At 40.1% G+C, this 26,272-nt stretch overlaps 2 protein-coding genes across 8 annotated transcripts in view; one reads left to right on the forward strand and one right to left on the reverse strand.

Moving 5' to 3' along the window:
- Nucleotides 1-9,031: 9,031 nt before the first annotated feature.
- OIP5 (Opa interacting protein 5) lies at nt 9,032-21,818 on the reverse strand. Of its 2 annotated transcripts, XR_011171996.1 has the most exons (6): nt 21,345-21,818; nt 19,004-19,070; nt 17,401-17,523; nt 14,206-14,287; nt 9,718-10,524; nt 9,032-9,611 (listed from the first exon to the last, which is right to left on the reverse strand). XR_011171996.1 is itself a non-coding variant. In XM_069105776.1 (5 exons), the coding sequence occupies exons 1-5, from the start codon at nt 21,742-21,744 to the stop codon at nt 10,423-10,425; spliced, it is 774 nt and encodes a 257-aa protein (XP_068961877.1). In that variant the 5' UTR covers nt 21,745-21,818; the 3' UTR covers nt 9,032-10,422. The 2 variants fall into 2 exon arrangements, 1 of the variants encoding a protein (XP_068961877.1); XM_069105776.1 differs by having other exon boundaries at nt 9,032-10,524.
- Nucleotides 21,819-21,909: 91 nt separating this feature from the next.
- Nucleotides 21,910-26,272, forward strand: part of NUSAP1 (nucleolar and spindle associated protein 1) — a 37,256-nt gene continuing 32,893 nt past the window's right edge. For 2 of the 6 annotated variants that reach the window (XM_069105771.1, XM_069105775.1), the window contains exon 1: nt 21,910-22,139. In XM_069105771.1, coding sequence (XP_068961872.1) covers nt 22,032-22,139 — 108 coding nt within the window. In that variant the 5' untranslated portion in view covers nt 21,910-22,031. The remainder of the gene's footprint in view (nt 22,140-26,272) is intronic. The other 4 variants (XM_069105770.1, XM_069105774.1, XM_069105772.1 and 1 more) reach the window with 2 other exon arrangements.

The following is a 26,272-nucleotide window of genomic DNA, read 5'->3' on the forward strand; positions in this document are numbered from 1 at the left end:
TGCTTTGTGCAGCTTCGTCGGACTGACACATTTGCATGACTTTCTATATCTTCATTCCTTGCAGTGTCATGGGAAACATTATTCTTCGGTTCAAGATGTCTAAGAATGATTTCCATGGGTGAAATGGAAGTATCTCACCAGAGGGTGGACCTCAAAATAATGCCCATCAACCTTGGCTTGAGGCAGGGTAAATTTAGGTCTAGAATAAATTTAGGGACCACATTCTGTCCCCCATTTCTCCCCCAAAAAAGAATCCACAGTAGTTTTATATTTAAATTAGGTGACAAATATGGAATAGCTTGTTTTCCTCTGAATAAGGGGGGGGAAACCCAACACTACCCTTGGCAGCTGGAATTCTTCCTTACTCCTCTACCTGAGAGATGCACAGCAGAGTTTGGTATGACCTGTTACTAGTACAGGAGAACATCTGCCCCTCTTATTTGTTACCTTAGATGACTAGAGTGTAAAACTTGTCAGGTATTAAGATCATATGTTGCATCTTTGTGTTTCTGGGAATGTGTACATCCCAGCGTCCTGGTATGATGCTGGAGTAAAGAGCCTGGATTCAGACTGCCCTACCCAAGTAGAATTTTGTAAAAGACAAGAATCGCCAAAATGGAATATTATCTTCTGATGAATAGTAGTAGGTCTTAGCCAGTGGGAATTGAAATTTAAATCAAAATTTCTTTTAGGGCAAAAAAAAAAAAAGATTTGGATAAATTGTGATTTTATAAGGGCAATAGTTAAGATTTGCTAGTAGTAAAGTACAGCAATCTCAAAGTCTTGGTGCAGTTTTAAGCTTTAATACCTTAATGCTGCACTAAGACTTTTGAGATATTCTGTATAAGTAGTCATGTCTTTTGGAAGCTATGTTTACAGTACTTAGAAATCTTTGACTTCAGTTGGACAGACCTCCTAATTATTTGTTTATTTTTTCATTTATTTTCCTCTGTAAAGATAATGACCCGTGCTACTGGTGAAACTCCTTACTAAAGGGGTCATATTTACTATCGGTGCCACCAAGTGTTGAGAAAGATTTGTTTCTCTGCCATTCCCTTTAATGTCTTATTGGTAGCCTTTCTGGCAAGATCTGCTGGCAGGCAGCAGGGCCATCTTATTCTTACCTCTTCTGTCAAACTTGGAACAGATCCACTCTGGCCCATTGGTGCTTCGGGCATCAGACCTACTTCTTTAGATGCTTTAGGGTTCTCTAAATTCATAGCCAATAAGTTTTAATTATTTAATGTTTCCCTTAAATATAATCCTGCCTTATTTACACCTTTCACAAAATCTTACTACAACTAAAATTTGTGTCATGATCAGTTGTTTCAGCCTTATACTGGCTTAAGACACCTCTGTGTTGCTTTTCAGCCTGTCTCCTGACTGTAGTTGTAGGCAGTACTGTCTATGGCCTGTTGCCGTACCTTCTCTTCTTCCAATCCTCCTTGTTGGTTGGAAATTTTCCTTTTTGAAAAGTTAAAACAAATAAACAAGGGATATGTGCAATAATTACATATATATACATATATTTTAATACTTGTGGACAAAATAATGTTACAAGTTGTTTGAGAACAACAAAATCACCAATGTCTTCCATTTTGATAATATGTATAGTTTAATAAGCGTTAATGCTTTGTAGCAAAATGTAGTGCCATGTTAGGGGCCAGTGCATGAGCCTAGTAGTGATTTTAGAATTAAAAATGATGAGTTCTTTATAATAATAACCAGTAGTATACTTAAAAAATAGAAAATAGAAAAATTTCCTTTTTTCTTCAAGTTATGAACCTGTATCTTCTCCCTGGGGAAAAGTGACAGACTAAATGGGCTTGCTTGGATCCTTAACTTCAGTATTCTAAACCTAATGTTTTATGTGTCCAATCTAAACCATGGACAACCACACCTTCCTCCCTAGTGCTCCTGGATTGTACTGCTTGTATGAAGTGAGATTGTTCTTCCCATGTCCTTGTATGGGTGTATCTTATAGCTTAATCCTGTTTCGTTTCTGTATGTAGACATTCTCTGCATCAGGAAACCACGGTACAATTTGTGTATCTTAATTGGGTCCTCTTTTCAGCTTCCCACGAAGTACTCTGTTAACTCACAGGTAGCATGTAGACTATTTGCCATTTCCTGTCTGCAGGTCACTGTCTCTGGGTTGTGTCAAGAAACCATTGTAAATATTAGAGTCCAAGTATTTGTTTCAGGCTGTCCTCACTGTGAGGCTTGGTTTTATTTTTAAATGTAGTTTTCTTGCTTGATTGGCATTTTAATAATGAGATGTGTAGGTAGATAGAACTGGGATAGGTCACCATGTGGTGAGACACAAGAAGGGCATCTGCTTGTTTGCAGTGCGCAGTTTAAGGCTGCACCTTCCAGACTTGTGCATGCACCCTCTTCCTAGCCTCCCCAGAAGTAAGCAGTTTTGTCACTTCTAAAACAATTCCTGTCTGTAAATGGCTTCCTTAGGAAATTGGACAAGGTGGTTTTTCTGAAGTGATTTGAGTGTCCAAGTACTCAGATAATCCAGGTTTTTATAAAATATGGACTCTACAAATAGTAAATAATATGATAGGGTACAACACTGCATGAGTGAACAACTTTGAGTAAGTAGGCCCTTTTGTAGCAGTTCTCTAGGGACCAGGTTCAGGTTCTCTTAGTCTAGATGCAAGTAGTTAGACCTTTGATTCAAATAGTACATAGTGCTTAGGAAAATCCATTTCTTAAAAAAGAAATACCTCTAAAACAGGAATGCAAAATAGCACAGTATGCGGGGGGATGCCCCTGATGCAAACAAAGCCATAAAATGATTTAATAATTTTAAAAGGATAAAACTTTAGTAGCAATAACTGTTTTGCATGTAATAATAACTAACTTGAATTAGCAAACCTGTATAGTAAAGTAAGTTACCACTCAAATTTGTGGTGGTGTGTGGTGCTCAGTCCTTGACAAGAGCTGCATGAAAGAAAACATGTTTTAGGTAGATGATATATATAAAAAATGCGCTTTTCCTTCCTTGGAGAAGGAATGTGTATGTATGTGAGAGAGAGAGTGTGTGTTGGAGAGAGACATTTTGATATGTGAGGCTGACCTCGTTTGTTTCCCTTGGTAGCAGGACGGAACTGTTGAAGTGAACTCTTTGTGGGAGACAAACTAAAACTAAAGTCTCACCAGTGCATTCAAGTAGGTTTTCTACTTGAGACTTTGAGTTTAGCTCCTCTATAATGGATAATTTTTTTTCCCTTTCTCCTTGTTTCCTAAATTCATTCTTTTTTTAGGATAAAGAAAGAAGCTTAAATTTGGTGTTTGCATTTTGTAGTTAAGAAAGCTCTTAGTAACACTTGTGAGAAAGTCTTTATGTATTTGAATTTCTTTTTTTTTTTTTTTTAACCATATTTTTCATTAAAGAGTGGCCAGAGCCATGGCCTCTGACAGCTTATCCTCTAATGTAGAAAACCATTCCACCTCCCAGCATACTGCCCCAGATTAGGAGCCAAGACAGAATAGTGGGGACTGAGAATTTTTTTTATTATCTCATACCACCTATCCCTGTGGATAATTCCTCCTGGCCATCTATGGCCTGGAAAATAACTATATCTCTGTATAAGCTAGGCATAAGTTCTCTAGCTTCATGATAATCAATTATATGCTTATATGTGAACCCAGGAGAAAAAATGCAAGGTAGATGGAGGAGAGCCAAGAAGCTCATGCCTCTTAAATATAATATTCTTATTTGGTGATCTCAAAAGAGGAGACTATATGTGTAAAACAACCATCCCTCTACTCACAAAAGGAATGCACTACATTGGATTCCTCTTGTTTTCATTTTAGTGTGTACCCCAGTGTCACCATTAGACGTATTGGAGTAGGCAAATAGATATCTGGCTTGATCACAGTCATACACTTACGCTATGTAAAGGACTTTGTAGAATAGCTACATTAAATATAGATCTAAATGCTAAAATTGACCAGATGTATCCAGTGCATGGATGGGATCCAGATAAGTTTATTACATTCAGAGGTGTAAGCATGTCCCTTCTCTGTAGGTTTTTATTCAAACTGATGGGTGAGCTCTTATTAAATATGAAGTGTATACTTACAGTATGCTAGGCACTATGCAAAATAAGGTGAGGTCTTTGCCCTTGAGGAGTTTACATTCTCTTGGTGCTGCTAGTAAAGGCAAATGGACTCTAGATTTTTTAGAATGTGCTTAGCTGTTAGAAAGGATCACTTGTCACAACAGTTTTTAGAAGGAGAGGGCTACACCAAATTTTAAAGCATCAAAGATTTAACTGATTTATATTGTACTAGCTATGCTACTAATCAAATCTTTCCAGGGTATGGGTGGGGCAGGAAGCTAAGGAGTGATGTATAGGTAATTTTCTTCAGTGTTAGTAAAAGAAACCACTTTACTCAAGAGGATCTCCACAACATACCACCTTTGCCTTTTCATGGTACCATAACCATCACAAAGTTGGCCAGGAACATCCATAATAAATAAGGCTGTTTATTTCCTTAATAGTGGCTCTTATTTCTGCTACCATATCATTCCCACCCTTAAGGGAATAGATTTGCATACCAGTCTCCCCTGTGAAATGATCCTAAATTTTACCTTTTTATTGGCTAGTTTTGTACTTCCATTCAGAAGTATCATAGGGATAGACGTGTGGAGAACTTGATCAAAATTATTTCCTTTTCCAAAACATTTCCAAGTTTTCTCCCTTTCACTTGTAATATTTCAATGAAAATAAATTGCATGTACCCTAGCTAAATCCTATAATCCCTGAATCAAGAGGTTTTGTTTTGCATGAACATGGGTCTGATTGAGAGGCCTTAGGTAAAAATGCATGATGACCATACAAGCAACAGTGGCACAAAGCCCACAATCCCAGTCCTGTAGAGCTAGAGTCCTCTAATTATGCATGATTGAAAATGTCTAGTTGTATAATTACTAGAAAACTGATATATGCATTTATATATGACAAAGCAATAGTAACTTAAACTAATAGCTTGAATTTACTGCTTGAAACCTCGGCTCTAATTTCTCTTAAAAAGATGGTTTGCCTCCATCAATAAAGGAAGGGTAGAGAATAAACAGGGACAGCAGCATGACACTCAGGCTGTTTGGAAGAGGGAGTAGCAGAACTCACTTTTCATTTTAACCTCCTACCTTATTTATATTAGTCCCCTAAGCATGTTTTTTAAAATAACAGGGCACGCACTAAGAAGCATGTTGTCGATTTCTTAGTTGCCTCAACTGTAGTGATCAGAAAGGTGCAGAGTTTCAGAAGGAGTATGAGGGTTAAGTGAGGCCCAACTGTACTGTAAAAAGTAATAACTGGGTCTGTTAAGGCGAAAGTGGCCTGAGTGTAAGCCCAGTCAAACTAGTACTTTTGAGGTGAATATAAATAAGTACAGTGCATACATTTCAGGTGTTCAGTAGCTTTTTAATACAGTATTTTTAGGTAATTTTTGCCACTTAGGCAGCTGTACTGAATTGTACTGGTGTCGACCAGCAATAACAATGGCTCCCTGCAGCAAAGGAGGCTTCCACTTCGCAGGAATTGACCTGAAAATATTGTTACATCTGTGATTTTGTTTCTCTTTAGTTGTTACCTTGATGTATTCTTGAATTTATGTGACTTGAAACAAATTTTTAGAGCCAGAGACACAATCCTTACTGGTCTGATCAATCAGTCCAATTAAGCTCCATAAAGAGCTCTTGCCCCTCTAGGTGAATTTATACTTGGTCATTTCATTAAATAGCTTTGCCACTGACTTAGGGAGAAGAAAATTGGATCCTCGTTCTATTCACTGTAACAGAATGTTGGGGAATAAAGATTCTTGTGGGGGTTTTGGTGTAACCCCTAAAAGCACATGTGATAATACAAACAAAATTAGAATCATCTACAAGCTAGAGGTGACAGTAAACTTGTAATTCTTCTCACAAAAGTTTTCCCTCTTCAATTAGTATAACCTCACTTTAGGGTTTATCTTGATACTGTTGGGAAAACCATCTTCCAAGATAAAGGATAAAAGTAACCTTCAAATAACTCAGAATTGAACAACTCAGTTCATACTTAGCAAGTTTATTCCCAAACCTCTTTACAGTTTTTCTCTTAGCCACTTATTGATAGAACATCTATGAAATCAAGTTGGAAAATTAAATGTTTATTGATCGTCTTAAGAATACAGTAACAATCAACCTTCATTAACCCACTCCTCTAAAAGGGAATAGTAATTACAGGTATATGCAACTCCTTTTAAAAATTTTCAAGAAACTCTTAAACTTTCAGAATTATTCTTTGAAAGCAAAAACTCATAAATAAGACCTTCCTTCTAAATGAAATTTCCCTGGAAAACAAAGGCATATATGTGTTGCCCCACTGTTGAGATGTTCAGTTGTTTTGTTTTTTCCAGTGGTGGGGAGAAATATCCAAAATAAATATGAGAAACTGGAGCAGTGCATGGTAATCTTCCATCTTTAAGTAACTGTACTATTCCTGAAGCTTTTAAATTATTCAACTCTTTATGTAAAAATAAATAATTTGGCTTTATATTAGAAAGGCCCAGTTCAGAAGAGCTCATTTCACATATTGTGTATATTATGTTGACTTTCTTTAGTGCAGGAAAGACTTTACTTACAGTATGCACAAGCAACACTGTAATCACTACTCTAATGCACAATTATATTTTACAAGGTAATATTGTTGGAATTTCATGCCTGAAATTTTGGGAAAGGCAACTTGCTGTTATATCTATGCATCTTTGGGGGTTTGAAGGAGAGCTTTTATTCTTTTGATGGTATAATGAGCAACTAATTAAAAACCTAAGTTGGAAACTCTGCAACTATGTATAAAACTTTTGGAGTTTGTTTTTGGGTTGTAGCAATAAAGCAGCATGGGCTAAGAATGCACAGAAACTTGCCTCTTTTGTCATTTGTTACTCAGAATTGGGTACCTAGCAGTAATTCTACAAATGACAGTGAGTTGGGAGCTTTGGGAAATGGAAAAGTCAAAAGAAAGTTCCTAAGGAACAAGATGACTCAAAGAATGGAATATGTTTACAAACAGACCTTATCTCTTCCCTCCTGCATACGTCCAGTCTTCAGACTTCCCTGTTCCTGTTGAGGATTCCACCATCCTAGTCATCCAAGCTTACCCATCCCTAGCTGACTTGCTACACCCTACATATCCAATCTGTTGATGAAACTAGGTGGTAGCACAGTACTACAGAGAGTGCTGGGGCCTGGACTTGGGAAAACTCAAATATGTCCCTGGATACTAGCTTGTGACCCTGGGCTCAGTTTCTTCCTCTGTAAAAGGGGGCTAAAAGCACACACTTTACAGGGTTGTTGGTGAGGATTAAGTGAGTTAATATTTATAAAACACTTATAGTGCCTGGCATATAGTAAATGTTCTATACATGCTTAACCCCTTCCCTTGTTGAATGTTTATCATTTCTAACTTCATGGTATCTCTCCTATATGTCCTTTTCTACTCAGCCACCACAGGCACAGGACTTCCTCATCCCTGAACTAATGCAATAGTCTTGGTCAGTCTCCTTACATGTCTCTCTCTGCTCCAGTCCATCACATACTCAGGTGCTAAAATAATTTTCCTGTGCAGGTCTGACTTTGCCCCTTACCCAATCAACTCTAGTGGCTCCTTGTCACCACCAGGATCAAATACTTTGTGATGTTTCCCTTTTATTCCTTTATTTTTTTGGAGAGGGGGGAAGGCAAGGCAATTGGGGTTGACTTGCTCAAGGTCTCACCGCTAAGTGTCAAAGGTCAAACTTGAACTCAGGTCCTCCTGACTCCAGGGCTGGTGCTCTAGTCACTGAGCCGCCTAGCTGCCCGTTTGCCTTTTAAAGCCCTTGACAACCTCTCTACCTTCTTTATTTTCTTATACTGTATACTCCAATCCATCTATTCTAACCCAGCTGCTGTTCCTTGAACATGACCACTCCATCCCTCTTGACTCTGCCCCTCCCCCAAATCAAGACTGCCTCCTGTGTTCCCTGGCTTCTGTCAAGACTAAGCTGAAATCCTACCTTTCACGAGAAGCTTCTCATGGGGCCCTCACTCCCCTCCCCACCATGGGTAGTGCCTTCCCTTAGAGATTTCCTTCCATTTGCATTGTATGTATTTTGTGTTGTATCTCCCATTAGAATATAAGCTTAAAGTAGGGACTATGTTTTTTCCCTTCTCTGTAACCCTAGAATGCCTGGCACATATAGCAGGCACCTAAGAAATACTTGACGAGATAATACCACCTGTATAAATAGCTCACATCCATGTAGTGCTGTAAAGTTAATAAAGTACTTTCTTCACAATAGCCCTGTAAGGTAGATTAGTAAAAGTCACTGTCTCCACTTTATGGCTAAAGGAGCAGAGACTAAGGCCAGGTCTTCTCATTTCAAGGTCAATGTTCTTTGTACACCACTTGGAACATAGAGGATATATAATGAAACACTTAGTAGCTGATAATGTTATCAATCAGAAAAATAAATAAAATGGGAACATAACATATTGTGGGGCATAATGAACAAAATCCATTTAAATATACTCAGGGGGCAGAGGGAGGAGTGAGTTAAGATTAGTGGGGGCAGACGTTTCATCTTTCATCAGTTTTTTAGTTAAAGGAAGGCCAGGAATTCTATTTTAAGGATGTGGTAGAGGGATTCTCTGTAGTGTGGACTGGATGAACTCTCTGTAGTGTGGACTGGATGAACTGGTCATCCAGTTATGATTAAAGATCTTTGGGCAGGGGGAGGGGAGAAAGGAGGAAACCCCCATTTCTCTCCCGGGCTGAATTTCTTCCTTTTATCAACTGCAACAATATTTATATAAACAAGTATTTTGTACAGGGTTAAAATTAAATTAATATCCTGTTTACTTTTTTTATTTTGCTGCCTTTTGGAGGGCAATTGGGGTTAAGTAAATTGCCCAAAGTTACCCTCTAGTTTTTTTTTGTGTGAGTGTTAAGTGTCTGAGGCCAGAACTGAACTCCAGTCCTCCTGACTCCGCCAGTGTACTGTTTACTTTTAATTAACATTTCAAACAAAAGACACACTGAGAGGACAGTCATACATCTTAAGTTTGCGGCACATACAGTCCACTATAATTATGAATAACCTTAAAATTTACAGTCATTATTTTTTTAAAAAAGGGACTATACTGACATTGATAAGCTGAAAATATTTTTTTAATGTAACTGAATTCTGAAGCACCACAAAATGGTCAGCCATTGAAAAGAAGTCTCATTTTTGCTGAAAAAAACAGAGTTGAATAGAAAATTTGACATTCAGATACAAGAAGCAAGAGAAGCATGAGAAGTTTTGCAAAACGAAGGACTTGAGCAATCTTCAAAACAGGAAACAAAGTCATCGAAAGAAAAATTTCAGCCATACTGATAATCAAAAATACCAGCGAAAACCCCTTTTTGGGAAGAGCTCTCACGAATCAAATTGGCACCAAGAATTAGAAGCTACAAAACTCAGTGCCAGCGGTCATGACAAAACCAGAGCATTCATTCACTTCTGGCATCAATAAGCATTAATTAAGTGCCTACTGCATACAAGCACTGCGCTAATGGCTCCACAGCTCTGACCTAAGACCACCCCTGCCCCCACCCCCACCAATGCCTGAAGTTCTAACAGGAGATTATTCCTTCTTCATTTCACAATTGAGGAGTCGCTTTCGCAGTAGAGGCTGACCCTGATGCTTCTAAGGTCCCGCCCAACTCTGAGTCTGGGGTAGCCTTGGGTAAGTTGTTTCCCCTCTCAGGGACTCAGTGTGCACCTCTGTGAAATGGAAAAATTGGGCTGGGTGATCGCCAAGGTCTCTCCCAGCTCTAAAGCCCATGATCCCGTAAATTCCAGCAGTCGGTAAAAGAGATGCAGGCAGCTGGCATCAGCGGGCACTGGTCACGGGCACAGCAGTAGGTGGACAGAGAGCAGCCTGGGGATGGGGAGGGAGTCTGGCAGCACACCAGGACCCACCAGCAAACTGAGGCAGAACCAGGCCAGCCAGACGCCCTGCAGTATGCACAGCGGGCTTTACGACACTTTGCGATTGGTTATTTTAAACCCCCGGATAAAAAATAAAAACTCAAGAAAGAAAAAAAAAAAAGAAAAGAAGTCTCAGTAAGTTGACTTGGTAAGAAATGTTCGATGAATTACTTTATGAAACTTGAATCTTAATGTATATTCTTGGTTTTTCAAAGCTTTCTCCTTACTTTCTAGTTGCAATTTATCAATACATCTGGTTAACCAGAAGAAAAGGCATACTTAGGGGTGGGAGACTGCCAGTCAGAAATTAACCAAAGTCAAGACAGGATACACAGACATCATCAGATACTTCCTGAGATCACAGTACAAAAAAAAAACCCTACTCTTAAAGGTTTATTTCTGATTCAAATGTTAATCTAGTTCTACATCCCTTGGTCCATGGCCCTTAATCCTCTTCAGGTCCTCAATTATTGCTGTTAACTTAGAGTCCATCATCATGATCTTCTCTTCCAGCTAGAAAACAAACAGTAATACAAAAAATTCAGCATGTATTAAGCTATCTGGTGACAAAAGAGCATCTTTACATTTAAGCTAGGTCACTGGCAATATTGTTTCAAGACCTAAGTTGTATATTAAATCCATTTCTGGAATCATGGAGACCACATCAAGTTTAATCTATTTTTGTTTTTTTACTGTAAAACTGTAAAGATAAACAGAGGAAGAAATTAAAGATATTTATAAGCATATGAAAAAATTCTCTAAATCACTATTGATTAGAGAAATGCAAATCAAAACAACTCTGAGGTACCACATCTCACCAGTCAGATTGGCCAAGATGATAAAACAGGAAATGACAAATGCTGGAGAGGATATGCACAAATTGGAACACTAATGCATTGCTGGTGGAGTTGTGAACTGATCCAACCATTCTGGAAAGCAATCTGGAATTATGCCCAAAGGGCTATAAATAATTTCATACCCCTTGACCCAGCAATACCACTTGTAGGGATTGTATCCCAAAGAGATCACAGAAGTGAGAAAAAGACCCATATGTACAAAAATATTTATAGCAGCTCTTTTGGTGGCAGCAAAGAATTGGAAATTAAGAGGGTGCCCATCAACTGGGGAATGGCTGAACAAGTTGTGGTATATGCATGTTATGGAATACTATTGTGCAATAAGAAACAAGGAGCAGATGGTCTTCATATTTACCTGGAGAGGCTTATACAAACTGATGCTGAGTGAGGAGAGTAGAGCCAGAAGGAATTTGTACACAATTACAGACACAACGTAGGTGTGATGACCAGCTTTGATAAACTAGACTCTTCTCAGCAAGCCAGAGACATAAGTCAATCCCAAAAGACTCATGATGGAGAGAGATGTTTACATCCAGAGAAAGAACTGAGACTGAACCCAGATTGAAGCAAACTACCTGCCCTTTTTCGTTTTCTTGTTTGGTTTTGTTTCCTCTTTCCCCTTCTTCATTCCATCTGTTACAATCCTTCTTTATAACCTGACTAGTGCCTAATGTGAAAGTATTTGCAGATACTATACTTGACTGTATGCGGCCATGGGGGGGAGGGGAGGAGGAGGGAGAGAAAATTTGAAACTCAAGGAATTGTAATGAATCTTATAAACTAAAAAAAGTAAATAAATGAATAAAGACCAAAAAAAAAAAAAAGCCTGTAAAGATACTAGGAAACCAGGAAACACTCAAGAGCAAAAGAAAATTAAACAGAGCACTGAGGCTATTATGGAATAATTTAGGAGCAGTAAGGAACAGAGGCAACAACACAATAACACTTTTTTTTTTTGCCTTTTGGAGGGCAATTGGGGTTAAGTAACTTGCCCAAGGTCACACAGCTAGTTTTTTTGTGTGGGTGTTAAGTGTCTGAGGCCTGAACCGAACTGGGGTCCTCCTGACTCCAGGGCCGGCGCTTTACTCACTGCACCACCTAGCCACCCCTACACAATCTTATTTTTATTATGTCCTTACAAATGGATTTTTTCTCTGTATCACTTCTTAAGTCTTAACCTACTTATTTGAAGATGCACTTCTGTCATTATAGTGCAATAACATTCCTATTGCCTCCACACCTGCCTCAGCACTGCTGTAGAGACTAATAACCCCACTACCCTTCACCAATGCGGACCCCAGAGAGTAGGGGCCCTTCTCCCAAACTCTGAAGGTACAAGGGAAGCAAGGGTAGGAGTCTGCCCATCAGAGTCACTGTCTGCCTGAGGTCCCCTCCCTGTCCACTCAGGCCTCCTTCTATTGTGTCCTCCCCCCATTGTTCACCTTCCCTACATCTGAGATCTCTTCCTTTCTTTCTCTTTCCTTCTCTTGGTATTCAGGCAACGCTGGCTGCCCCTCTAACAGTTGTCCTTTCCAGGACTGGGGGCTTATTCTTTCATGTTCCTCAAAACCCTGGGCATAGTGCTGGGTATCTCATGGCTCCTTTTATTTTTTCCAATTAGCCAAAATCTATTTCTCACAGCCACTTTCAGACTTTCCCTCTGACACTGTCCCACAACTGCTCCTTTGGTTCACTGCCTCCATCAGGATCACACAATCATATTCTGGTTTCCTCTCCTTTCTCAAGAAGTCAATACCTGTTGCACCAACTTCCTCTTCATTCCAATGGGGTCCTCATCTGGGGGGAGGGGGTCTTCAGTAAACATGCTGGTGTCTCCTAAAATGCCCTGGGCTCCCTATTTTACCCCACCTCCTATGACCTATGTCATTACTCCCTCTGCATCTCTGCCACACACAGAGAGATTTCTAACATAACTATCAGAGATATCTTAGAACTTACCATCTCTCTGTCTGCCCTGCTCCTTTTCTTTATTGTCACTGTGACTTCAAGTCCCTGCACTCCTCCCCTGTCCTACTAGCTCCTGCTATAATCTTACTTTTTTCTCCCAACACATTCTTGGTTGATGACTTCAATTACATACCAATGACCACTTGATCACTAAATCTAATGACTTTGTGTCCCAGTCTCAATCTTCTTGATCTCTCTCCAGTTTTTGATGCTTATTTACCACCCCTCTTTTTACTGAATATTCTTTTCCTACCTTGGCTTCTGTGATGCTGCTCTCTCCTAGTTCTTCCATACATTTGACTGCTCTCAGTCTCCTTTGATAAATTATACATCCATCTCCTATCTACTGAGTTGGGGTGCCTTCCACAGTTGTCTGGAGCCCTGATCTCTTCTAGTGATCTGCTCCCTTGAGTTCAAGGATCATCTCTGTGCACATAACACCCTAAGTTATAAACCCAGCATTAATCACTTTCTAGTCCCATGTCACCAACTGCTTACTAAAGAGCTCCACTTGGATTTCTCATCAGCATCTAAAACACACCGTGTCCAAAACGGGATTTACCTGCTTCCCTCAATGTATCTCTCCTTCAAATTTCCCCGTTTAAATTGAAGGCATCACAATTCTCCAGGTCATCCTTTAATCTTCCCAACTACTCACCCTCCATGGCCAATCATCTGTTAAGTATTTCTTCTACTGCCACAGTATTTCTCATTCATCAATTTCTCTCTACTCATTCCCAAGTTCAGGCCCTTTTCATTTCTCATAAAATGGCATAAATGGTGTCTCCAATCTAGCCTCCAAAAGGCTGCCTAATTAATATTCCTAACACAAAGGTCTTGCCCATGTTATTTCCTTGTTACAAAATGTTCAGTTTCTTCTAAGACAAAATATAACCTCCTGTCCCAAGAACCTGATACCTTCCCCCTCCAAAAATAGACTTGCCCTAACTTTCCAAACATTCTACATTCTGGCTAAGCTAGTCTGTTAGTGTTTCCTTGAACTCAATATTCTATCTCCTACTTTTTTATTCCTTTAAATAAACTGTCCAATACACAGGAAATGAACTTCTTATCTCAGCCGCCAAGAGTCCCCAGCTTTCTTCAAGCCCAAGGGCCAGCACCACATACTTGAAACCCTCCCTGAATCTTGTATTTACCTGTATGTGCAGATGCTATATCCCCTGAAGAGAACACGATTTGATATTCTTATTTTTGACTTTGTATCTCTAACTCCCAGCATAGTCCTAGAGACACAGTTGGCATTTGTTTTAAAAATTCAAATCTATCCACTAGATATCCATTTCTATTAGTGCAAATCATCAAGAGGATTATGTTTAAAAGAGAAACATACAATAAAATGAAAGTTTACCTTTGAAATTTGAGCATTTAGAGATTTAGTAGGAAATTCCACCTCCGATGCTTTTACTATAGATTTAGTTTTTAAAAAGTAGCTGTAAGAACACAGACAAGTCATTAGTATTAGTTTCCTTCACTTAACAGGGTACATTCCAACAACACTACCTACAAAACCAGTTTCTGTGGAGCAAATCCTACATTATTATTGACCTCCACCATAAATAAGAGAACAGAAGAGAGACTTGAGGTCACAGTGAGGATAAAGAGAAATTTCTGTTATGCAACAGATAATGGAATAGTGAAACCTAATGGGAAATAAAGTGTGGCAGTAGTGAAAAGAGAATCAGGTATGGGTAATCTCCAGGATCTTCTGAAGAAAAGAAACCCAGCCCCAATTAATAGTACCAGGCAAGTGATCACTCTTGTCCCTTACTACCAACTCCCAGGACTCTGCACCTGCCCTGCTCCCCACAATCCCTGATCTTAGCAGTTTTCCCGCAATGTATGTATTCCTGGTCCTAAAGTATATAGTATCTACTAACACCAAATAAGTGAAGACTGAGTTGGGGAGAAGGTGTCCCTGTTCCCAAATCCCTGCAGTGGTTAGGGGCATATATTTCTGGCATCTCTGAAAGCTATTTCCAACAGAAACACTGCTATACACGGCAGTTCGGTTGTATAGTACAGTAAATATAGTACCATAATATATTAGGCTTAAATAGGCTGAGATAGAAACCTTTTCACTATGACGCTTTATGGAAAAATGCCTTTGCAGTTTCAAACAGTTCACTAAAATAGGAACTTATGTGTAAATTTACCTAAGGGTTATATTCTTAAGCAAAAATTACAAAGTATCTTTACTTCAGTGAGGGTAACACATTGAAGAAAAAGAACACTGGTTTCCGAGAGGAAGCCTGGGTTCTATCGTGATCTGGACAACAATTTGCTACATGGCCCTGACAAGACATTTAACCTCTATGAGACTCAGTTTCTCCAAATGTAAAGAATCATAATATTTGTAATACCTACTGCAGAGTTTCTGAGAGGAAGATGTTTTGGAAACCTTAAAAGCACCATAAAAATGCAGGTTCAGAAGACTATCAGATTTAAAACTAGAAAGAGTCTTGGAACATTTTGAATAACCTTTTCATTTTACAAATAAAATGGTCTGAGTCTTGCCTTTCAGTTTAGCTTTTGCTTATCTCTAAAAATTACAAATGGCTATTTATAAGCTGTAACTGAAGCAATATTAATTACAACATATTTACTAAATTAGTGCTTTTACAAGAAATTATAATTAATGTTAAAGGATTCTAATGAAGATATGCAATATAAAATATTACATAAGGAAATATGAAATAGTAGTAATAGAAAATTATTATTATTGCTTAACAACTACTCTGTAACCAACCCCAACCCTATTCAGTCACAACACTAAATGGAAGAATGTAAATCCTAAATAAAGGATGATGGCCTATCCATGAATCCTCTACATAAAAGCTGGTAGAAATGTGAGGATGTACTCTCATTTGGTTTTTTTTTTTTTAGTATGGTTGTTGGGGGTGAAAAGGATCGGTTTTTAATTTTTTTTCCCTTCATGTTGCAACTGCCCATACATATATATATATATATATATTTTTTTTTTTTTTAAAGGGTTTCACCATCTCACTCAGACTGGGATGGAAGTTTTGACCTGCTCTGTTTCTGACCAGCACTGGTTCACCCCTCCTTAGGCAGCCTGTTGCTCCCTGCTCTTAGAGGCTCATTATATTATGGTGGGCTAGACACCCAATCACTGTCAGCCCTCCTGTAAAGGACAAGACTCAAACTACAGAGGTCTGGCATCCCCAGGAGCAGGTATTATAGACATGTTCCACGATACCCTGACTACTTTCTGCATTTTGACAGCTTCTATAGTGACCTGTGGAACTACTCAGTTCTATAAAAATCAGTCACATTATCGGCATTGCACATATTCTATGAAAGGCAACATGGTGCAATTAAAAATAGAGTTCTGGACTTGGAATCAAGAGATGTGGATTTAAATCCTGCTTCAGACTCTAATTTTGTGACCAGGCAAATCATCTGTTTCCTCATCTGTAAAATGACAACAATAATACTTGTACTAGCTACTTCAAAAGGTTGTTGTGAGAAAAGTGCTTTCCAAACTTTAAAAAATGAAGTGTTATGTAAACTTCAGTTATTTCTTATTTTACTCAGAAAAAAAGTCAATTCTAATACTATTAGACCATACTTGGAGATGATTTCCTTTTTTCTAGACAGGAGACAGTGTTTCAGAGATGCAAGAAGTTTTTTTAAAAAGCCCATCTGACCCAATTCCATCAGTTTAGACATAGAAACTGGGGAGGCCCACAGAATGATCTACCAAAGGCCATACATCTCCATAGTTAGGGGAAGGGCCAGGACTAGAATCTAGTGTTCCTGACTAAACTCAGCACTCTTTAAATACTTCATTTAATTTTGAATGGAAATTTCATAATGGCAGAAACTAGAAACTGATAAATCAAGTATCCAGACTATAACACCACCAGATTTTATTATCTTGAGCCCCTTGATATAAAGAAACTATAGAAATCTTGTGGTTTTATTTCCTTTTTGTTTGTTTTTTTACTGGGAAAAAAACATCACTAAAAGACCATACTGGGCAAAATAAAGCTAGAATTTTCTCCCCATTCAATACTTTAGAACCTAGTTAATATGCTCAAATAGAAGCTAATTATACGGAAACAATGAAATGGTTTCTTTAATAATAATGATACCGAGCATTTATATAATACTTTAAGGTTTACAAAGCACTGCACATGTCATTTCTTTGCACTATTAAAAACGAAATGAGATCTCTTCTGAGGATATCTGTCATGGAAAATATTTAGAAATTATTCCTAGGGGTGGCTAGAATAAAGCACTGGCCCTGGAGTAAGGAGGACCTGAGTTCAAATTCAGCCTCAGACACTTAACACACTTACTAGCCATGTGACTTTGGGCAAGTCACTTAACCCCAACTGCCCTCCAAAAAGCTAAAAAAGAAATTATTCTGACTATTTAAGTGTCCAAGATTTCCTTGCTAAAAGAATAGTGGTATTCAGTGTAATCTGGCATAATCAGTTCTCTAACATAATCCCTACAACAAAGCACCCTGATCCCCTGAATATTCTCATTTATTTAATAAAAATTAAAATGTACTTACCATACAATGCTGTTCTTAAAAAGGCAGTAGAGATCCTTCAAGTCAGAAAAGGTTGCATATGTGGAATAAAGTCTGAAGCCAACAGAGAGTCCGCAAGAATGGCAGAATAAAGGATAGTAAGTACTGCAAAGCAACCAAAGAGAATGATTAGAAAAACTCTCAACACAAAAGTTTCTCAGGAAGCTACCCAGCTTAATGAAAATGCAAATTTAAAGATCTTCCCCACCCCTACGCCCTTGGATAGGCTTAAGAGACTCTGAGAACCTTCCATGATTTGAAAATATACTCTTCCCCCTAATAGTGAATGTGGTCACATGGAGCCTGTGGCAGGAGGCTTGGTTTTCAGCAAAGCCCACACCTTGGTACTCTGTGATTGGGCAGTGGGTCAAGAGGGTTGTTACATTCTCTGACCCAGGAGAAGGCTATAATCCCTGATGTGAGGCTTTGTTTTGGGGCTTACTTGGAGAAGTGTTGTGTGATTTGACTAGATGAGACTCTGGGTGGCCCTTGAAGAGTTTATTTGAATGTGCTGATAATAATATAGACTAGTTGCATTCAAAATGCTCTATAATTTGGCTCTAATCCACCTTTCAAGGAATATTTCACCCTACTTCCTCTCATACATCCAACCCAAGTGGATTTAACACAGTCTCAGAATCGGATAGGCTCTCAGGAACCAATTCCACGAGCATTTTACTGAATATTTACTGTGTTGGAGACACAAAGACAAAAGTCAAAGTTTCTCTGCTCAAGTTTGGAATCCTCCTCCACCCAATAGGTGAAGACTGGTCAGCTGTCCAGTCTTTTGGCTTGAAGATTTCCAAGAAAGGGAAAATCACCAGGTTCTGAGGCAAGTATAATCAACTTCAATTGTCGGGAAACTGTTTCTTATGTCTTACTTAAATCTGGCCCTCTACAATTTCTACCTATGGTTTCTACTTCTCCTCTAGCAAAAGTCTAATCCTCTAATCCACAAGCCTACAAGTCCCCAGCAAATGCCTTCACAAACCCCTAAATCTTTTGATCTTTAAACTAACACCCCATAGCACCATCTCTGTCCTTTTCACCCTCCTCTGGATATATACGTGCTTATTTAATGTCCTGCCCAAAAATGTAAGGACTGGACACAGTCCCTCAAAGGCAGTCTGAACACCTGTGGTCTAGATATGAGGCTTCTCTTAAAGCGACAAAAAGATGTTGTCTAGTCATACTTCCTCGGAGATTAATTTTTGTTTCTCAACTGTAAAATTTTACATTTACCTCCATTACATTTTATCTTAATTCATTTTGGCCTATCATGATGAATCCTGAATCTGTCATCCAATCATAGCATTGACAAGTTTGCCTACTAGTTACAGAGAAGTTGCTAATTTGCATGGAGTATCCCTTACCAGAGAGATCTTCATAGGCAAAGTTAAAAAAAAAAAAAGGAGGGGGGAAGGGGCAGGAAAAAAAGGAATATAAAATAGTAGAAAGGTCATATAAAATGTGAAAAATAAATGAGAGAAAATAAACTCTTTTATTCTAGTACATTTAAATATCTCTCATTGTAATTTTGTCAAATCAGAAACCACAGACCCATTTCACACAATTAGTTACCTACCTGCCCCTGAGAGCACCTTTAGTGCCAACCAGTAAGGACTTGTCCAAAAAGACATTATTTGTGATTCCTAGGGAGAAAAACACTTAATAAGAATCTCACTCTATACTAGTATTAATTAGATTTCTCTATCTAGTATTTTCTAGTCTGGTTCATTCCTTCTTCACCTTTCTCAACAAAACAACAGACAATTACAAAGCTCCTACTAGATTCAAAGTAAAGTGTGTTAGGCCTGGAGAAATAAAAAAAAAAAATCTGTCCTCAAGGGGCATGCATTCTAATGGAGAAATACAACATGTACACAGAGATAAATTAAATACAAGATGATTTCAAAAGGGAGAGAACACTAATTGTGGTTATCAAGTAAAGATTCAGAGAAGATGGACTCTAAACTGAACTTGGAAGTTAAAGGCTCTGGGCAGACCAAGTCTAAGAACTGAGTATATTCCAGGCATGAGGAAAATCCCATGTGAAGGTACAGAAACAGAAAGCAAAATATTTGGGGAATCTTCATTTTGGCTGGAATGTAAAGAAATAAGTCTGGAAAGGAAGGCTGGAACCAGACTGTGGAAAGGGAAAGGAAAAAGCTGAAGATTCTATCCTCGAGACAATATAGAGCCAATAAGTTTCTGAGCAAGGGAGAGTCAGGTCTGTGTCTGAAGAAGACTTCTGGCACTTCCTTGAAGGACATGTTGAAGGGGGAGAGTCTAGAAGGAAAGAGTACAGAGTGGGAAATTTCTTTAATAGGAGTGTGTGGATAAAGGCCTGAACTCAACTATGGGAAAGAATGACTTGGCTCATGAGATGTGGGAGCTAGGAGCAGTGAGAGAAAAACAGGAACAAAGAGAGTTGAGAATGAATGCTAGGTTAGTTATATTTGACAATCCTATGTAATCCTAGGACAAATCTCAAAGTAAATGGGTAAATGTCAAAGAAAATACTGGAGAAGCGTGGAGAGTAATCATTTACATTTTGAACACGTTAGGTTTGAGATACCAGGTGACATCTTGATGAAGTCCAGCAAGCAGCTGACTATGCTTTGCATGACTATTACTCCAAGGAGCAGGTATTGATATGGACATCTGGGAGTTATGTATGTATAAGTAATAATCAAACAAGTGTAAAGTGATCATCAAAGAACAGTGTATAGAGAGGTAAGAAAACAGGGCAGGAGACAGAATCTTGGAGGATACCCCCATGTGGTAGGCCAGGGACAGCAAAGTAGAGTGAGCAGTCAGACAGGTTAAAGAAAAGCAGGAGAGTAGCATTCTAGAAATCAGCAGAGACGAATGTATGTGTTTGTGAGTGTGAGTGAGTGTGTGTGTGTGTGTGTGTGTGTATGTTCAGATCACACCACTGGATTTGACTGTCAGATTTTGAAAGCATCCTAGATTTTTGCTTTTTTTTTATATTGCCCATTGCTTAGCACTGTGCCTGACACAACAGGTGTTTAATATTTAATTGATTCCCTCGTTTGAGGAAGTCCAAGGACCTTACTCCCAAGACTTTCGTTTCTTCTTTTCCCCAATTATTAGCATGGGTGAGGGTTGAACAGCTATCGGTCCACAACCCAGAGGGTTCTAGGTAGTCTGTCTGAAGGACAGCAAGTTAGCAGCTGTGGACTGGGCTGGGAAAGAAATTTAAATCTTTCATTTTACAAATGAAGAAACTGATGCCCCCAAAAGTGACTTGCCTAAGGTCACATAAGTAGAGAGTGACAGAAGCAGAGAATCTGAAATAGGAGCCTCAGACTAATCCAGCATTCTTTCTACTGTGCCCAGCGCTGTGCTGCCTCAATGTGGGTTAATTTATCACCTGGGATTTCCAGAGGCTGTAACACTTCTGAGGCTTAAGTGGACAAACTTAATCAACAATGATTTCACAGGACTATTAAAAGGAGCAAATGAGATAACATATGTAAATTACTTTGCAAACCTTAAAGTTCTATATAAATGCTATTTTTATATTTTTTATTTTTTTATATTGATTTCTTAAAAATCTAACCCAGGATATCTAGCTGACCCCAGACCCAGAGTTCACATCCCAATCAGTCATCCAGCAGGAAAATCGCTATGCCTGGGACTCCCCAGATCAAAACCCCCTTTCCCGGCCACGGCTTCCCCTTATATGTGGTTGTCTGCAATGCCTTAAACATTTATTAAGAGCCCACTGTATGCCAAGCATTGTGCTAGACCCACTCCCGTCTCCCTTCAGTAGTGGTGGCCACAGCCCAGCACAGTGCCCGGCTCGGGGAATGTGGCGCTCCTCGTTCACTAATTCATTCATTCTCGGGGGCTGGGAAGGGGGGCCCGCTGCGCCCAATAACTCACCGCCCCGCACTCACGGCTTAAGACGAGGACGCTCAGGAGGGGCGTCTCCTCGCCGCACAGATGCACAGAGTCTCCGAGCACGGCGAAACAGTCCAGGCAGTGGAACAAGAGGAAGTTGTCCTGAGGCTCCGACTTCCCGGGCTGCGGCGCGGCCTCGTCTCCGAGGAGCCAGCTGCGACCCTGGCAGTAGAACCTCTTCGCCGCCTTCCTGTCCCTCTCCGCCGGCTCCTCGCGCTGCAGGCTCTCTTTGATGGCCTCCTTCTCCAACTCCTGGAAGATTTCACTGAGCGTCTTCTTGTCCGACCTCCGGGGAGATGTCGCCTTCTGTTCCTCCGCGTTAGCCCCGGCGCCTGGGCCCCGCTTCCGACGCGAAAACCTTCTCATGGTTAGACTCGGCGCGAGCGACCCGAGCATCTGAGCCTTAGGTCCGAACCCAAATTCGTGCAGGAAGGATCCCGGGCCGAACCAATCGCGCTGGCGGGGGGAGGGGACGGAATCGAGACCGGCTTGTTATTGGCCCAACGCAGGGGATCCGCCTCCCTAACCACCTTCAACCAATGAGAAAGCTGCATCCCTCAATTTAAACCGTCTGGCAGAAGCTAGCGAATAACGTTAACGGGGGTGGCGCGGCAGTTTTGAACTGCGGCTGTCTCGGCGGTTAGACTTCTGGGATCCTCTTAGCTGGAGACGTGTCCGCCCCTATGGGAGAGAGAGACATGGCTTTCCCTTTGGCTCCGGAGCTGGACTCTTTCAAGTACTGCGAGCTGCAGAGCTTGGCCAAGAGCTTGGGCCTCCGGGCCAACCTCCGGGTACGAGGGGCCGGGACGCTGAGGGGCTCAGCGAGGAGGGTCGGTGGATGCGGGGCGGGGGGGAGGAGAGGAAAGAATTGGTGGGCACAATGGCGGATAAAGGCACTATGATCCGTAAGACTGAACCCTTCCAGGCAAGGGTGTGCTGGGGAGAGCCGATTGTGAAATGTTTGTTGTAGTTATAATGCGACTTTCATAATCATTCAATAAACATTTATTAAGCACCCACTGTGTTCCAGGCACCGTGCCAAGCGCTGTAAATCGGGCAAACACTACAAATCAGGGCTTGATGTATTGGTTGATTGTCCAGACTTTAGGAAGTGGTGGAGAAATATGTTAAAAATGCCGATTAAACTTAAAAGTTTTGCCCATGGCCTTCTCTTTTTTGGAGAGCTGCTTGTTAAACATTTACACTCTCCTGCTTTCCACTCTACAGTCCAGCCCCACCGCTGCAACCTGAGTAAGGTTAAAGTAAATTGCTGTTTTTGTATACTTTGTGTATGTGAGCTCTTTTGATCTTGGTAGCCCCAAAGCCTTGGCATACAGTGAGTCCTTTACAAATGTTTATCAAAGTGCATGCTGGGACTGTAGGGCTTGACGGTTGTTACCCCAACTCAATAGGGTTCTTCTCAAGCATCTCTTCCCTCTTTGGTCTGGGAGATCCTATCCTGGCATCATAGATTTAAAGCTGGGAGGGTCCCTGGAGATCAGTTACCTGGTCCTCCCCCGATTCATTTGTTTTATGGAGGGGAAAACAGAGGTCCTGAGATGAAGAGACTGTGCCAAGCCACACAGGTGGAATTTGAACTCTTATCCATCGACCATACAGTGCTGCCCCCCAGTCTTGGGAGCACTTGAGGTCCTCTGGCTTTGCCCAGAAAAATGAGACTGAGAAAGACCGACTGGGCCTGAAGGCTTTGTGGGTAGTGGCTGATTGTGTAGTGGTGGTTACTCTGTAAGTGTACCTGAAGCTGTGATGGCTAACCTTGGTAATAGCAGGCACACCCTTTGGGCCTAAAGTTTGCAAAATGCTGTATTTGTATATATCATCTCCTTTGATCCAGTGAGGGGGGTGCTGTGATTATAATCTCCATTTTGATAATGTGGAGACTGAAGTAGGTGCTGGCCATTATTAGGTGCTATTATTATCAGCACTTTACGAATGTTGTCTAGTTCTATCCTTACAACAGCCCTAGGAGATAGATGCTATTATTATCCTCATTTTACAGATGAGGAAACTGAGGCTGGGAGTGGTTGAATGGCTTGCCCAGGGTCTCACAGCTATTAAGTGTCTGAGGCAGGATTTGGACTTGTGTCTTCAGGCCCAGCAATACTGCATTATTGTTGTTTGTCCTTCCTTCTCGAAGAAGACCTTGACTTCAGTAAGGTGATGCCATGATTTGCAAGTGCATTGGATTTAAGTGAGAGAGGGTTGTGTATGGTCACTAGCCTCACTTTCTCCAGAGCCATCTAGGTCCAGAGGCAAGACACAAATAAGGAGGGTACTAGAGATGGCCCCCTGCATCCCCTACCTCCCTAGTGATAAATACACCATGGTCTTATTCTTTTCTCTTTCCCAGCATGGAGGTGGGCTGGGGAAATAACACTGGCCATGTTTGACTAGAAAACTCTAAAAGTAGCCATTTAAATTTTATAAGTTGTAGGTCAATGGTCTCAGTAGAGAGAATTCTTTAGTTCTATTCAACAAATATTTATTAAGTGTGTGCTGAGGGCATGCTAGGGTGTTGTATTTGAGACCTGTGTTTGTCTTGGAGTAAGGCCCCAACGTGTCGGTACAAATAACTTCACAAGGGAGACTTCACTAAAAACTCTGAGGATCGGGAAGGCAGTCTAATCCTTAGGTAAAATTTCAATATAGGGCAGTGGTTTTTTATTTTCTGTCAGGTTGTCACCTCTCATTATTGTAGGATGCACAGTCACTCTGAGGTCTGTGACTAAGAGCAGTATAGTATATCTGTTTTAAGTAGGTTTTTCTAATAGTGCTTGTTCTGTGACATAGGACTTTTCAATTTTAATTTATTTATTTTTGCTTTTTGCAGGTAGGAAGGCAGGGCAATTGGGGTTAAATGACTTGTCCAAGTTCACATGGCTAGTAAGTGTTAAGTGGCTGAGGTCGAATTTGAACTCAGGTCCTCCTGACTCCAAGGCTGGTGCTCTATTCACTGTGCCACCTAGCTGCCCCGACATAGGACTTTTTATACAAAAAGAATTCATCAGGCTCCTCCCTTCACTCATTGGGTGCCATAATCAGCCATGGAAATCTCCACCTAGGCACTTGTTGTTCAGTTCTGTCCGATTCTTTATGACTCTGTGGACACCAGTACTGTCCATAGGAGTTTTCTTTGCAAAGGTACTGGAATGGTTTGCCATTTCCTTCTCTAGTAGATTGAGGCAAACAGAGGTTAAGTGACCTGCCCAGGGTCACATAGCTAGTAAGTGTATCAGAGTTTGGATTTGAACTGGGTCTTCCTGACTCCAGGCCCAGCTTGCTATCCACTGAGCCATCTAGCTGCCTATCTAGACAACTAAAGACTTTTAAAAGGAGACCTGAGGTCTGCCACTTGTTGTGTCTGAAAGGTGAGAAAGCCTAGGTGTTGGTGATGAGTCCCTCTCTTTATTACCATATCTCTCAACAGATGATACAGAACTTCATCCAGAAATAATTGAGGCCACTCTTCTGTAATAATTTGCCTAGACTAGGAGCCTTAGTAGAAAAGTTTGGTGATAATTAGGCTTACAGTTTTGACAACAGTAAAGAGGTACAGTGCCTCATGGTGGAACTGTGAACTGATCCAGCCTTTTTGGACAGCAATTTGGACCTGTGCCCAAAGGGTTATAAAACTGCCTACCCTTTGATCCAGCAAGATCACTACTAGGTCTGCATCCCAAAGAGATCAAAGAAAAAAGAAAAGAATGTATATTTACAAAAATATTTATAGCAGCTCTTTTTGTGGTGGCAAAGAATTAGACATCAAGGGGATGCCCATCATTTGGGGAGTGGTTGAACAAATTAAGGTATGTGATTGTAATAGAATACTGTTGTGCTGTAAAAAATGATAGGATGGTTTCAGAAAAAACTGGGAAGACTTATATGAGCTGATGGAAAGTGAAGTGAACAGAACTAGGAGAATATGCACACAATAACAATATTGTACAAAGAACAACTGTGAATGATTGTTCTGAGCTATTCTGAGCAATATAGTGATCCAAGACAATCCTGAAGGACTTAGGATGAAAAATGCTATCCATTTCCAGAGAAAGAACTGATAAGAGTTTGAATGCAGATCAAAGCATACTTTTTTCACTTTATTTTTATCGGGGGGAGGGGGGATTTCTCGGTCTATATTTTCTTTTGCAACATGGCTAATACAGAAATAGGTTTTGCAGAACTTCACATATATAATCTATATCAAATTTCTTGCCTTCTTAAGGAGGGGAGGGGGAGGGACGGGAGAGAATTTTGAACTAAAAATTTTGAAAAACAAGTATTAAGGGGCGACTAGGTGGCAAAGTGAATAGAGAGCATCAGCCCTGGAGTCAGGAGGACCTGAGTTCAAATCAAATTCATTTACTAGCCCTGTGACCTTGGGCAAGTCACTTAACCCCAATTGTCCTGCCTTCCCCCCTCCAAAAAAAAGCAAAGAAAAAGAAACAAATGTTTAAAAAAATTACATGTAATTGAAAAAAGAAAGAGGTATAGCGCCCTATCTTGGTTCATTTCAAATTGAATAGTTGCTACAAATGAGGTATGTTTATTTAAATTTAAATGAGGTATGTTCCTTGGAGCATTACATCTTGAATAGAAAATTAACTGCTTAATGTCTTCTTCCAGATGGTATACTAGTGGCCACTTAGTTTCCTCAAATTCCTGTAATAGTATAAAGTGCTAAATTAAATTAAATTAATTTTCTCTCCTGCACTGAGAGAGAAAAACTCTTATAAGAAATATAGACAGTTGGGGTGGCAAGATGGCGCAGTGAATAGAGCATTGGCCCTGGAGTTAGGAGTTCAAATCCGGCCTCAGACACTCAACACACTTACTAGCTGTGTGACCTTGGGCAAATCACTTAACCTCAATTGCCCTACCTTCCCCCTCCAAAAAAAAAAAAAAA

The sequence above is a fragment of the Petaurus breviceps genome, unplaced genomic scaffold (assembly GCF_028583685.1).
Source record: "Petaurus breviceps papuanus isolate PSGF00001 unplaced genomic scaffold, PetGlider_PUasm1.0 77, whole genome shotgun sequence".
NCBI classification, from domain to species: Eukaryota; Metazoa; Chordata; class Mammalia; order Diprotodontia; family Petauridae; genus Petaurus; species Petaurus breviceps.

What these genes read in the sequence shown, in the direction of transcription:
- OIP5 (XM_069105776.1), bottom strand. Translation starts at nt 21,744, where the DNA reads ATGCTCGGGTCGCTCGCGCCGAGTCTAACCATGAGAAGGTTTTCGCGT. An exon ending in AAAGGTGCTCTCAGGGGCAG is followed by an intron (nt 17,524 to 19,003) that starts GTAGGTAACTAA and finishes GTTGCTTTGCAG; the next exon opens with TACTTACTATCCTTTATTCT. An exon ending in TTTAAGAACAGCATTGTATG is followed by an intron (nt 14,288 to 17,400) that starts GTAAGTACATTT and finishes GTGTTCTTACAG; the next exon opens with CTACTTTTTAAAAACTAAAT.